Source organism: Schistocerca nitens, chromosome 5 (assembly GCF_023898315.1).
Source record: "Schistocerca nitens isolate TAMUIC-IGC-003100 chromosome 5, iqSchNite1.1, whole genome shotgun sequence".
Classification (NCBI taxonomy): Eukaryota; Metazoa; Arthropoda; class Insecta; order Orthoptera; family Acrididae; genus Schistocerca; species Schistocerca nitens.
Genome location: NC_064618.1, coordinates 199,924,715 through 199,937,289, shown reverse-complemented (window position 1 = coordinate 199,937,289; position 12,575 = coordinate 199,924,715). Strand labels below are relative to the sequence as shown.

Genomic DNA, 12,575 nt, shown 5'->3' with positions numbered 1-12,575 from the left:
ACATAATACCACCTCCCCTCTTTTTTTTACCCACATGGGGCATCTAATTATACTCAGAGATATAATGGCTTCCATATCACTACATCAACAAGCATACACGAAATATTAAATGTCTTGGAATATTATAGTTTTGTGGGATGAAAGGAGGCAGTGCATGAAGTTTCAAAGTTTGCACAACTGGCATCTTTTGCGGCTTTTCCAACTCTCAGCTGCTTCATAACCAACATGTCTTTTCTTCATCCAATAATTGACTGGCATACTTATGTTTTGTAAACGTCAAAAATTAGTTTCCAGTCTATCCACGTGAACGTTTTGATTGGTTGGTGGAAACTCCATTCTGATTGGTTGATAGCGCTGTTGAGACTGGAATCTATTTTAGGCATGGAGGCAAAAAACGAAGTGAGGTGTCATTACATCACAAATTTAAAGCTGTTGTCCTCCATCATAACTAGCCCAAAACATTATGTTCACGTCATTCATACCTCCATAGTTCACTGCAGTAACAGTTCCCCATGACGTCACTGTGATGTGCCCATACCCAGTTTCGACCATTTTGAATGCTTTGATTGTGTGGAGTCATAGCTGTTTCAACAAAAATGCCAGCATGTGGTGTTTACTGCTGTACCAATCAATCCGAAATACTCAAATTTAAAGGAACCACATTTCATTCTTTTGAGTACATGAATTATTGTTACACCATTTACTCTTATTGTAGTGGTTTTATTTCTGTCATTTGACTTTAGATTTGCTCTAGTTTTGTCAGTGTCTGTTCATTCTCTACTTTCCTGTGTTTTTCATTGCCTTTCAAATCACAAACGCTCTGATCCACACTGTATCAATGGTCTCATTCCTGCACAACACATGGCTATGTAACTGCGCTGATTGTTGGGGCAGCATCTGATGCCCAAAATTCTTCTCGCCTATAATTGTTTTTCATTGTTCACATTTCCTTCCCTTTTAAAAAAAATAATCTGGCTAGAATAGTGGGAGACAGCAGTCGCGTGTGTCTGAGTTTTGTAGTATGATATATGAATGTATATGTGTGCTGTGATTCCCTTCTGAAAGAGGCTTTGGCTGAAAATTTATGTGAACACTCCTTTCGTCATGCCTGCTTTGTGCTCGACGTGTGAGTAGCTTTTCATCTGTTACATGTTACAGTTATTTCCTCATGAGGTTCATTCTAAATAACCCACTACAATTCAACAGGAACAATAATGTCAATAATGTACATAATTCATTACACCACATTAAAGTTGTCTGTAGGACAAACAGTGGTTCACAATCCTGCAACGAAAAGTTTTGATCACTTACCCATTGATATAAAATGCCGCATGGAGGCATATTTACAATAAATAAATAATGTATCTTGATGTATATAGTGTAAATGATACATGAAACACGGCAATAAGTAACTACTGGTGTATCACAAAGCACAGTATAGGCTTACATACTTTGAAAACCTCAAAATGAAATTCAAAAGCAAAATCAAGCAGATGAACAAGTAGACAAAAATTCTAACTGTGATACATGTGGTTATTCCTGAAAAACTGACAGAGTTACTGGCGAGGATATTTTGGGAAACAAGAAAAAAGGCTACTGTTGGAAAGGTAGGCCTTCTTCTTACACAGGTTAGGCTATTATTACTAAATTGTTAATCAATCTTGAAGCAAAATATCCATTTTAAGTGCTCTGAGGTGTTAGAGACCATTCACTCAAAAAAATTTATAGCATTCCACAATGCCGGAAGATATTTAAAAAATTATACCATTTTTTACACTGTAAGTTGCTATTATCGGGCACATACTGAATGACGCACCATAGGTAAGGTTTCAAAGTGAGAAGATGGGTAAACTACAGTGAGACTAATGCACTAACAATCTAATAAAGCACGAACTCTATTCTGCGTGGAGATATATCTCTGTGCAGTTCTGTTTCTGTGTCAATGATTATTCACTTGGTTGACATGCACAAGATACGATTACATGCCATGCTTCTTTCCCCATTGCACACGTTTATGGGGTGGCAAAGAACATGTGGGTAAGTTTTTTGCAAATGTGACACTAAAATTGATGTGCATACGAGATGAAAGCTGAAAATGTGACGAACAAGAAGCAGTAGCGATACCAGTAACCAAAAAAACTTTGGTTTTGGAGTTCCGGTTTGATTTGCTGTCAGCACAAATACAGTAAAAGTGGAATTAAATGAATTACGAGAGTATGCTTTTCATATCACTTCCATCTGTTCCTGGTTATCCGAAATATAGCAGCAAAAAGCAAGCCACGTCAGCGAGGTCAAATAGGCAAATATGCATTCAAGAACAGAAAAATGTTCGAAATGCCTTCCTGACACGATGTTGTTCATGTAAGCTCTATAATTTCTGCTATTTAGAACCGTCGTTGCGAACACACGACACAAGTAATGAACAAGAAGCAATCGTAAACAGTGATCTGCTGATGTTCTGGGCTACTTAAAATGGCGGCAGCCCCCCTTTCTCCTGTGGCTTCAAAACTTGTACAGTGTCAGTCTGTAGTGACACCTACCTTCATTTTTTATCATTTTAGGCCGTGGAAGTACATGCATGCTCTCCAAGAACCCCGGATCGGACACTAACAAACTAACAGATTGATAGCCATTTATGCAGTCTCAGATAACTGCGTTATACCATCACCGTGTTGACACATGTCACTACCTAGGGAATGTTTTTGTAATAGCAATTAACCAATCTGAAATAATATGACTAGTAATGTTTTTAATACCTAATTATTTGCAAGCATGAAAGTCATGTGTAGCTAACAGTTATGTTCTTTTCAGAACTTGTCTGCAAATACCCAATTATAGTGTGTGCCTCAGTAGTATTAAAAAAACTGAAATGAACTTATTGGCTGTATACCAGTGGATAAATCAGATCCTCCCTCATCTTATTCGACTTGATCTGTTTATTTACTTCGTTATAATTTTCTGTTTCTTTATTTAAGGACTATATATGTAATGTAATTTTGTATTGTAACAAATACAAAATTATATATGCTTTGCACACCAGAATAATAAATATAGTGTTACAACAACATTCTTCTGAAAGTGTAGGAAGACTGTAAATACGGAATATCGTTGTGACAATTGTATTTATTCTTCCTCACAAATTAAAGCAGCAACTCATATCCTTAATTGGAGCATTCATTGTATTTTTTGGAAACTATTCTGGCCTTTTCTTTCTAAGAAAGTGATAACTTCCAAAATCATATTCATTATTTATATACTGCAATTATGTATTATGAAAAGTAGTCAACAATAAGCTTCTCAATTGTAAAAGTGTGGTGGTTGTGTTAAGTTTGTTCTAATTTGTGTGAAAAATTACAATTCACTCTGAGAACAATGAACTTCTTACTTTGCAATTTATAAAGTAACTGAAACAACGAGAAAAACAACTGCAAGTACATTTCCTTACCAGTAATTGGATCCATTATGTTTGCACACTTATAGGATGTTCTTTTTCGGTACATAAGTCTCCTAAAATAACTAGCTATTAAATTTTCTTTTGTATTCTACAGATGGGTGAGTCCAAGTTACGTGTTCAACATTTTTGAGATGTATCAGTCTTTTATTTGATTTTTATTTTGTGTGGTACTTACTTTTTCTTACCAGATGTGCAACATATTACGACCATTTACTGTCATCAGCGTTTTTCAAGCTTAATTCGTAAATTATTGACAATTACAAGTCGCTCCTGATAGAGAACGCGCTTTTACAATATGCACATAACGTCAGATATTACAGAACATATTTTCCTTAAATTAAAAAGATCCCAGAATCCTTTAGAAAAGAGAAAGCGAAAAAAGTGTACTGTAGCAGGATCCGAATCCACACTCTAGCTTCACTTTTTTTTTCATGATCCGTCATTCTACCTTCTACGTCACCGTGTACACTTGCGAATAGGCGCACTGTTTTACATTTACGAAGACTTCAGCTGCCGTTATATTTTTTACCGTATATTTAAACCAAAAGCTGCACCTTTTCGAGAGGTCTTCAACAATGGAAGAAGCAGCATATATTCATAGGCCGTATGTAGTAGGTTATAAAACCTATCAACTGTTATCTCTCTCACTTCTCAGAGCTCGATACGACCACGAACGCCGATAGGCGTCTCCGACGAATGAAACTGGGCATGTATACGTCAAAGTGACATCACGGAGAATTGTTACGGCAGTGATTCTACTTCTAGTATCTCCTTTGTAGGGCACGGAGGCAAAGGTCGCACTACATATAAATAGTATCTTTGATGTGAAGATTTTGTTGACGTCTACATTTGAAAGGTTAACGAGTTGTGTTTACAAGGCTATTCGAAAATAAGAAAATAAATAAATATGTTTACAAACTCATTAATAGTTGCAGTTTGTGTTCTTTATGTGCCCGTAATTCCCACGCAATATTGACGATGTTATACGGTTCTTCTCACAGTAATAACGGTAGTTTAGGACGTCGGCGCATACATAAAGCCTACTTGACTTAGAGGTTAAGATATATTTGCATCTCGGCGCTTCTCGACGTTTGGTTTCAATAACGTTGCGTTTTGTTTGGACAATATGAAGATTGTTACATGCGTCGCACCTGTTAATATTGCAGTTATAAAATACTGTGAGTTCAGTTTTGTTATACTGTACATCACTTTCTTTTTTACGTGACTGAAGTTCACTTTACTAGTCCACAGAGACGTTTCGGCGTCGTGTATTTGATTCCAATCACGTCAGAAGAAAACTTTCAATTATAAAGCTTCTTTACATTACTACGAAATTGTCTTCTGCTTCAAGAATGATAACATTCTGTTAAGAAAATATTGTAGAACGTAACGTGTAAAGGAAATGTACGAAATTTATCAACTGTGTTAGCTTCTATCACAGCTATCACTATTACCTTTATAAAACATTAATTTGAAAATACACAGTAGAGCCACCGACAATTTCAACAGCCGGCAGATAAGAAATGCCAGATATCTTGGCTGTTTAATTCTGTCGAAAATAAATAGTTTGTGCGTGGCAGTTAACATTTTACTGTCTGAGGGGCCCTTTCATCGGGAAAAGTATTTTTTATGGCACAACACCAAGCGTAAGGAGAATTTGTACCAGGAGTATCCTTCACACAAAACTTTTTTAAAAAACAATTTCTCATAGAATTACAAACTTTAAAAATTCAGCGCCATTGAATTATAAAGAAATGCAGTGGGGCAAATACCTGATCGAGAAGGAGACAATATATAAGATGGTATACCTTCATTCCTTGTTAAGTAAACTGAAAATGTTAAGCGTGTCTATAGGGCTGCTTAGAAAACTATATGCATGGAGCAACGATGACTCACTTTTGTATTGTGAGAGATCGACACTTTGGTTGAACTACGCATGCCTTGTACATACAGACTTAGAGTAAGGACCTATTTATCTACAAAGTAGTAAGTTAGAGCCATCAGGAATATGATGTTTATATATGTAAAGAAAATATGTAGAGAATATGTTATGGTTGGTTTTCAAGCAGGTCTTTATTTCCACTCATAGAAATGTCAGATGTTGATGTGTAACCCTCCTCTTCAGTCACGGACTGGGTGGATAAACAGTGACTGGGCATACCAGATATAGACATCTGGTTGTAGAGAGCAGTTTAATTAAATTCATAGGACTTATGAGATGAGTGTTCCCACTGCTTTTATTGTCCCCAGATGATAGGTTGTGACATACTTCTCATCATGACTTCTGAATGGTGTGAGTACTGGCCTTAGTAAGTATTTTATGTTGACCACAAAATGAGGACCTATGCAGTGGAGATGAGACACTACGAAAGAAAAAGTCAGAACACTACTCCAATCCTCGACAGTGAGGTTGAATGTTCATAGCATTGAATTGTGACATCAGAAATGCTATTTACTCAAAACAAAAGATAAAAGTTTACATTTGCTTATCAATTGCTGATTCAGCAACAAACGAGTCAGGACTGCTGAGCACATAAATTTAAGAATAGAACTGAACCTCAAAAATTCAGTCTTCTGTAACAATACTTTACAATATTAAAGGAAAAGGGAAAGTTCCAAAATACAGAATTAGGATTAACAAATAGGGAAGAAATAAAAGGTAACAATTTTCTTCCTGTTGCTGGAGCAGTGTTTCACTAAAACTTGCAAAGTTTGTGTTTTTTTTGGAAACTTGTTTTTCATTCTTTTGATCACAGGAAATTGCTGTGTACATAATCCTGTGTAAAGAAGGTTAAAGTAAATCAAGATTCTCAGTTCAGTCTGTCAACACGTCTTGAAGGATCAGTTAAAATCTAGACCATGGACCCACTCTTTTTTTTAGTAATTTATTCTTCTAATGATCATTTTACAATAATATAGAGTTCAATCTTTCAATCATTCCTTTAGGGAGCATCTTACAGTGACACATTATTTGTCATCATAGGCCTAATATAATGAAAAGAAATAGATTAAAAAATATACATACTCTCACATATATAAGTATACTTCAAGGCATCCTCCTGAATATGAGGTCAGTGACTTCACAACTCACCTGCCTTATTCAGTTGCTCCATATTGTATGATGTTCTTTGATGTAAACACAGTTTTACTCTTCTTCACTACACACTTAAAGGACCCTGCCCCCCTGATGCCCCTGGAATCCTGGCTTCCTGTTTAAGCCCTTGCTCCAACTCTAGTGCATTCTGAAAACTGACTGTTCATGTCTTCCCCTCAGTCCAATGACAAACTGAGTCCACATGCCCCCATGATGAGTGCGATGTTGAACTCAGAAGAATGAAAAGTCATTACTGTCATACTCTACAGATCTTGGCACATGATTTTCTTGCAAAAACATTTAAGTACTGTGATGTGACAAGGTAATGTAATCTTCTTTCATTATTGATTACTCTGAATCCTCTAAGTAATACTTAATTGTGTAGTACGCATTACTTATAAACAATGCTTTAGCTGCCATTTTAAACAGGTGCATTTTAGAATTTGTTCACATCTCCTCCGGCAATTTATTGTACAAACTTATTCGCCACTGCAAAATGCTGCTTTGTTGGATTTTTTTTTTTAATTTTCCTTGGTAAATATAAGCCCATACTGGCTCTTGTTCCATAAATATGTAAAGAACAAGTAGTGAAATACTTAGTAAGGTTTTCTTTTATACAGGGTGAATCGCCTAAAAATTGCACTGCAGATACTGCATAAATGGAAAGTGCTATTGATGTGTGGTTTTCACATAATGGATTGGTAGCCAGGAGCTCATATTGTTAGCAAATGAACAGATTGTAATAATACTTGGAAAGTGTATTTTTTGTGCAAACATACACTTTTTTAAATGGTACAATGCCTGTTGACATTAACAGACTAAAAGTAGGATACATAAAAATGTCAGTGATGTTTGTTGCAGGAGTTATCTACAAAATATCGTATTTTGAAAAGTTCCCACACTGAAGAACAATTTAAGTGCATACACTAGTTACCTGACTTCTGAACAGTAACAAGACAACTGACCATCACAGGTTTTGTTCAAAATGACCACCAGCAGTGGCAATACACACTTCCAGTCTGGTGTGGAATGAATGCTACACATGTGCTAGCATTTCAGCAGTGTCTGAGCAGGTTGCAGTAATATCTCACTGAATATCATTGGATGTAGTTGGTATGTCCTTGTAGACAGCATCTTTCAGACTTCCTCACAGAAGAAAGGCTACAGATGTCAGATCAGGGGAATGGGCTGGCCAAGGTACAGGTCCTCTGCGTCCAATCCAAAGATTTGGAAGCAATTCGTGAAAAAATGCTGTAGTACTTCTTGCGATATGGGCTGGGAGTAATGTCTTCTAGCAACCATGGAAGGTGGTCTGTTAGGAGGGTGTGATGCTTGTGCACGTTCAGTATTCCACCTATGAGAAATAGACCTATAAGCTGGTGGTTCACTATTCCACACCACAAATTTACACTCCATGGACACAGATATTTCACCCGATGAAGCCACCAGGGATTGTCAACACACCAATAGTCCTTGTTTCGGCAATTTATGAGACCATGATTGGTAAATGTGGCTTCATCACTAAACAAGACACATGATACATCTGGAGTATCCTGTGGTAATGCCCACATACAGAAGTTAGCATGATTCTTATACTCATTTCCATGCAGCTCTTGATGGAGAGATGTGATGGGAATGGAACCTGTGTTGCCAGAGAATGCATAGGACACTTCCCTGACATACGACCCTCCCTCAAGTGATTGTGTGGGGGCTAACATGCAGATCAAGTGTGAAAGCGGCAAGAACATTAATTTCTCCCTCTTCTGTCATCACTTGTTTCCTTCTCTAAGGTTATCTAGGCATTACACTACCACTTTCATGTAACTGGTTGAAGGAGTTGATAAATAATTGCTGAGATTGTTGATGTCTGTTGAGATATCTGTCCATGTGCACCATACAAGAATGAACTGCATTCTTCCTATACTCTCCATATACCATGAGCATGTCAGCTTGTTCTGCATTGGTAAATTCCATTGTTCACTCACAACCTGCTGCTTGGACTGTCATACATTAACTGACTAACAAGTCACATTGCACTCAAGGAACGCACAAGCACACTATAAGTAACCGTAATCACATTGTACGTAGCAACTATGAAGGTTGAATGGCATGAACAAATTTCAGCATAGAAACTTTTCAAAAAAAAAAAATCTCGTAAATGACTCACACTAGAATCCTGTGACAAACACCACAGACATTCTAATTTACCCTACTTTTAGTTTGTTAATGTCAATAGACATTGTTCTATATAAATAATTTATATTTGAACAAAAAATACTCTTTCTAAGTATTATTACTATCTGTTTATTGGCTAACAATATGAGCCCCTGACTATCAATCCATTCTGTGGAAAACATATGTCACTAGTACTTTCCATTTCCACAATATTTGTGGTGCAAGTTTTAGGTGATTCACCCTGTATGCACAACAGATTGGTAGATGTACTCATTTAGTGCAGTAAGGATACTCAGTTTTTTAAACAGTACTGTACAATCAGCCTGACTAATACTTCTAGTTAATATTCTTACAGCCCTTTTCTGCAGTTTAAAAACAGTATCCATATTTTGTACTTTTGATCCCAAGAAAAGAAACCTATTGCTAAGAACTGAAATGCATGTAGGAATTGTATGTCACCACAAGACACTGACTGTTACAAACCAATGATAGAACCCAAAGAACAAAACATGCATATGACAAGCTTTTTGCCAGTATCTTCATGTATTCATTCCATCTCTAAAAACTTTTTGCTTGTTACCCCATCTATACAATTATCAACTGTACTAAATGTGACAGAACTGTCTCCCTCTTTATACTGAAGTGCACACTGGTGCATACTGTTATTTGTTGGCTCAGTACAAGTAAAAACTAAAGTACTATATTTCAACTTGAAATATATGTACATGTTCTTATTGAGGAGTGGTAATATAATTGCCTGTGTTGTGTTTGAAAGAACCATTCCAGCAATTGCCTAAAATGATTTAGGAAAACCTAAATGATGGACAGAGTATGAGCAACCGTTCTCTCACATCTGAGGCCACCGACTTAACAAATACCATACATTACAACATTTGGTTCCAACGTAATATATAATGACAAACTGCCTATTGGCTTCCGTCTCAGGTTCTTCGGCTGACGTTCATCTAATGATTTTTCTGACGTTTCACCAGCACGAGTGGCTGGCATTGTCAAAGCTTTGACAATGTCAGCCACTCGTGCTTGCGAAACGTCAGAAAAATCATTAGATGAACGTCAGCCGAAGAACCCGAGACAGAAGCCAATTGGCAGTTTGTCAACAAGTGGCCACGAAAGCCTCAACAATTTTGTAATATATAATGCTCCATGGCTGTACATAGTTGGAACAATTTGGTTTGATAATATGGGAAAATAGGTGTACACTGTTCATTATGTCTCCAAGTTTGCTGACACTATTCACAGCCATCTTCACACATTTAATTTGACCTCTAGACATCCATTCTGAACAATAGTATAAATCCTCAAATGGGATGGAACCTGGTTTGACAGCTTCGAAGCAAAATTTATCTAACACCTGGTAGTCATTGTAGAAAGGGTGGACATGGCCTCCCAGTGCATGTTACAACCACAGCAGTCCCACAGGTTCAACATGGAAGTTGTTCAGCTGTGTTCTAAGTAGGTATTATGTGCAGATGTCATACACCTCTCATGACTATCAAGGTTAATTTAAGGCCTGTGAAGCACTGAGACGGGATCTGCTTACCTATGACATGAACCCAATTGAGCATACTTGAAACTATCTTGAATTAGCAGTGCATTGTCACAGAAACTCTCCTTATATAGATTGGGTTCCCTCAGGAGTGCTGCCTGCGAAGATTCGAACAGGCTTAAGCAGCAATTCTTGACTATCTCGAGGTCCACTTGCTGATAAGGATACAAATATGATACATTGTATGGTTGGAGCAGCATAGAATTGTTTTGGTTATTGATTTGCTTTTTTTTTCAGTTTGTTTGTAACTTTTCGTTTATATAAATGATTGCACTACCAAATTACCAGTAACTGAATAACAAAGAGAGTAGAAGTATCAGGGAAGGTAGGTCACTGGATTGTGACCATGCAGTTCCCTCCTTCATAGGTCCGAAAACTGAAGAGCATGCAGGTGAGTCCCCACTCCCTCTATTCCACTATATCACCAGAAGCAACTGAAGGGTGTTTCACAATGCTATACTGACACTTCTGCTCTTGTCTTATGAATCACTGGCAACACAGTGTGCAGAAGTGCCCAGAAGTGTTTACTTTTTCACAAAGCGCATTAACACTGCATGGAAAAGAGATATGAGTTACTAATAACACTAATGCAGGAAACTCATATGGACAGATTTTATGTAAATCTCTGCACACTGTTCTGTTCTGCTAGAAGGGAAATTAATTCTTAGTCATCCTACATGGCAGCTTCAGTGATCTTCCAGGAAAGGCAACTTCTCCCAGCAGAAGCACTGATAGGTTATACCTCCCCAGCATTTCTTGGCCATATCTCTTGTGTGACTAGACAAAATAACTTTGCTGATCTATATCAGTACCTATTTGCAATTGTTAAGTGCACAAATATGTAAAAAAAGCTCAATAGTTGGAGCTGTCATCTATCTACCACACTACAGAACCTGCCCCAAGTATAACATGTTCTCATTATGTATTCAACAATGTCAGTTTCATTGTCTCCACTACCAGTAGCTGGAATACATTTCGCAACATGAGGGTACCGAGTGCATCACCTTAACCTCAGCTCTCCCAATACCTGAAGAGGTCCAGAGCTTAAATTGGCTCTCTCTGCGACAGTAGTAGGTCACCTTAGCGTTAGAAAGCTTCATGTACATTAACATAAGTCAAGCAACACATTACAGCAGATTGTATGACTAGACAAAATAACTTTTCTGAGCTATATCAGTACCTATTTGCAGTTGTTAAGTGCACAAATATGTAAAAAAAGCTCAATAGTTGGAGTTGTCATCTATCTACCACACTACGGAACTTGCCCCAAGTATAACATGTTCTCATTATGTATTCAACAAAGTCAGTTTCATTGTCTCCACTACCAGTAGCTAGAATACATTTTGCAACATGAGGGTACCTTAACCTCAGCTCTCCCAATACCTGAAGAGGCCCAGAGCTTAAATTGGCTCCCTCTGCGACAGTAGTAGGTCACCTTAGTGTTAGAAAGCTTCACGTACTTTAACATAAGTCAAGCAACGCATTACAGCAGATTATTGTCGTAGATTTGAACTTGATCCATACCACTCCATCACACACATTCACATCCTCATTGCAATAAATACTGTGGATGTATGGTAAGTGGCTCAACTCTGTGCAGTGCGCTCTGCAAGTGCCAGCTATTCCTAAATGGAAGAAGATCGAGCGAGGTGGTGCAGTGGTTAGACACTGGACTCGCATTCAGGAGGACGACAGTTCAATCCCGCGTCCGGCCATCCTGATTTAGGTTTTCTGTGATTTCCCTAAATCACTCCAGGCAAATGCTGGGATGGTTCCTTTCAAAGGGCACGGCCGACTTCCTTCCCCGTCCTTCCCTAATCCGATGAGACCGATGACCTCGCTGTCTGGTCTCCTTCCCCAAACAACCCAACCAACCTAAATGGAAGAGAATTATGCAGAGTACCAGTAATGAAGTAATGGTGAGGGAAGTGTAGTCTGACTACAACATGATTACATAGTTTTACAAGTGCTGTCAATTGTAGACAACAAGATGGTGCTATATTTACTAAGCCAATCCGTTTCCCATCAACACTACATAGGTTACCGACAATACCTCACAAATTAAACACTTCTCAGCCATTGTTTATAGGAAGTTATTTTACACAATAGCTCGCTTAACAGTTGTAAATAAGTGCACACTCAATAGACTGAAAAATAACTCCTCTACATAAACATGAGTTCAGTGAAGTTGTTTTGACTACTTGCTTAAAGGACTGGATAGAAAATGCTATGGAGTCTGTTTAAATTGAAAGACAAGCAGAACCTGTGGTTGGGGGAGTAGCCTT

At 37.7% G+C, this 12,575-nt stretch overlaps 1 protein-coding gene across 2 annotated transcripts in view; it reads left to right on the top strand.

Annotated features, from left to right (window-relative positions):
• The first annotated feature begins 4,181 nt into the window (after nucleotides 1–4,181).
• LOC126259404 (diphosphomevalonate decarboxylase) overlaps nucleotides 4,182–12,575 on the top strand; it is a 63,262-nt gene continuing 54,868 nt past the window's right edge. The window contains exon 1 of one of the 2 annotated variants that reach the window (XM_049956178.1): nucleotides 4,182–4,310. Coding sequence is in view for 1 of the 2 variants with exons in the window: in XM_049956177.1 (XP_049812134.1) it covers nucleotides 4,581–4,632 (52 nt within the window). In the remaining variant the exon portion in view is untranslated. Of the gene's footprint in view, nucleotides 4,311–4,341; nucleotides 4,633–12,575 lie in introns of those variants that run through there. The other variant, XM_049956177.1, reaches the window with a different exon arrangement.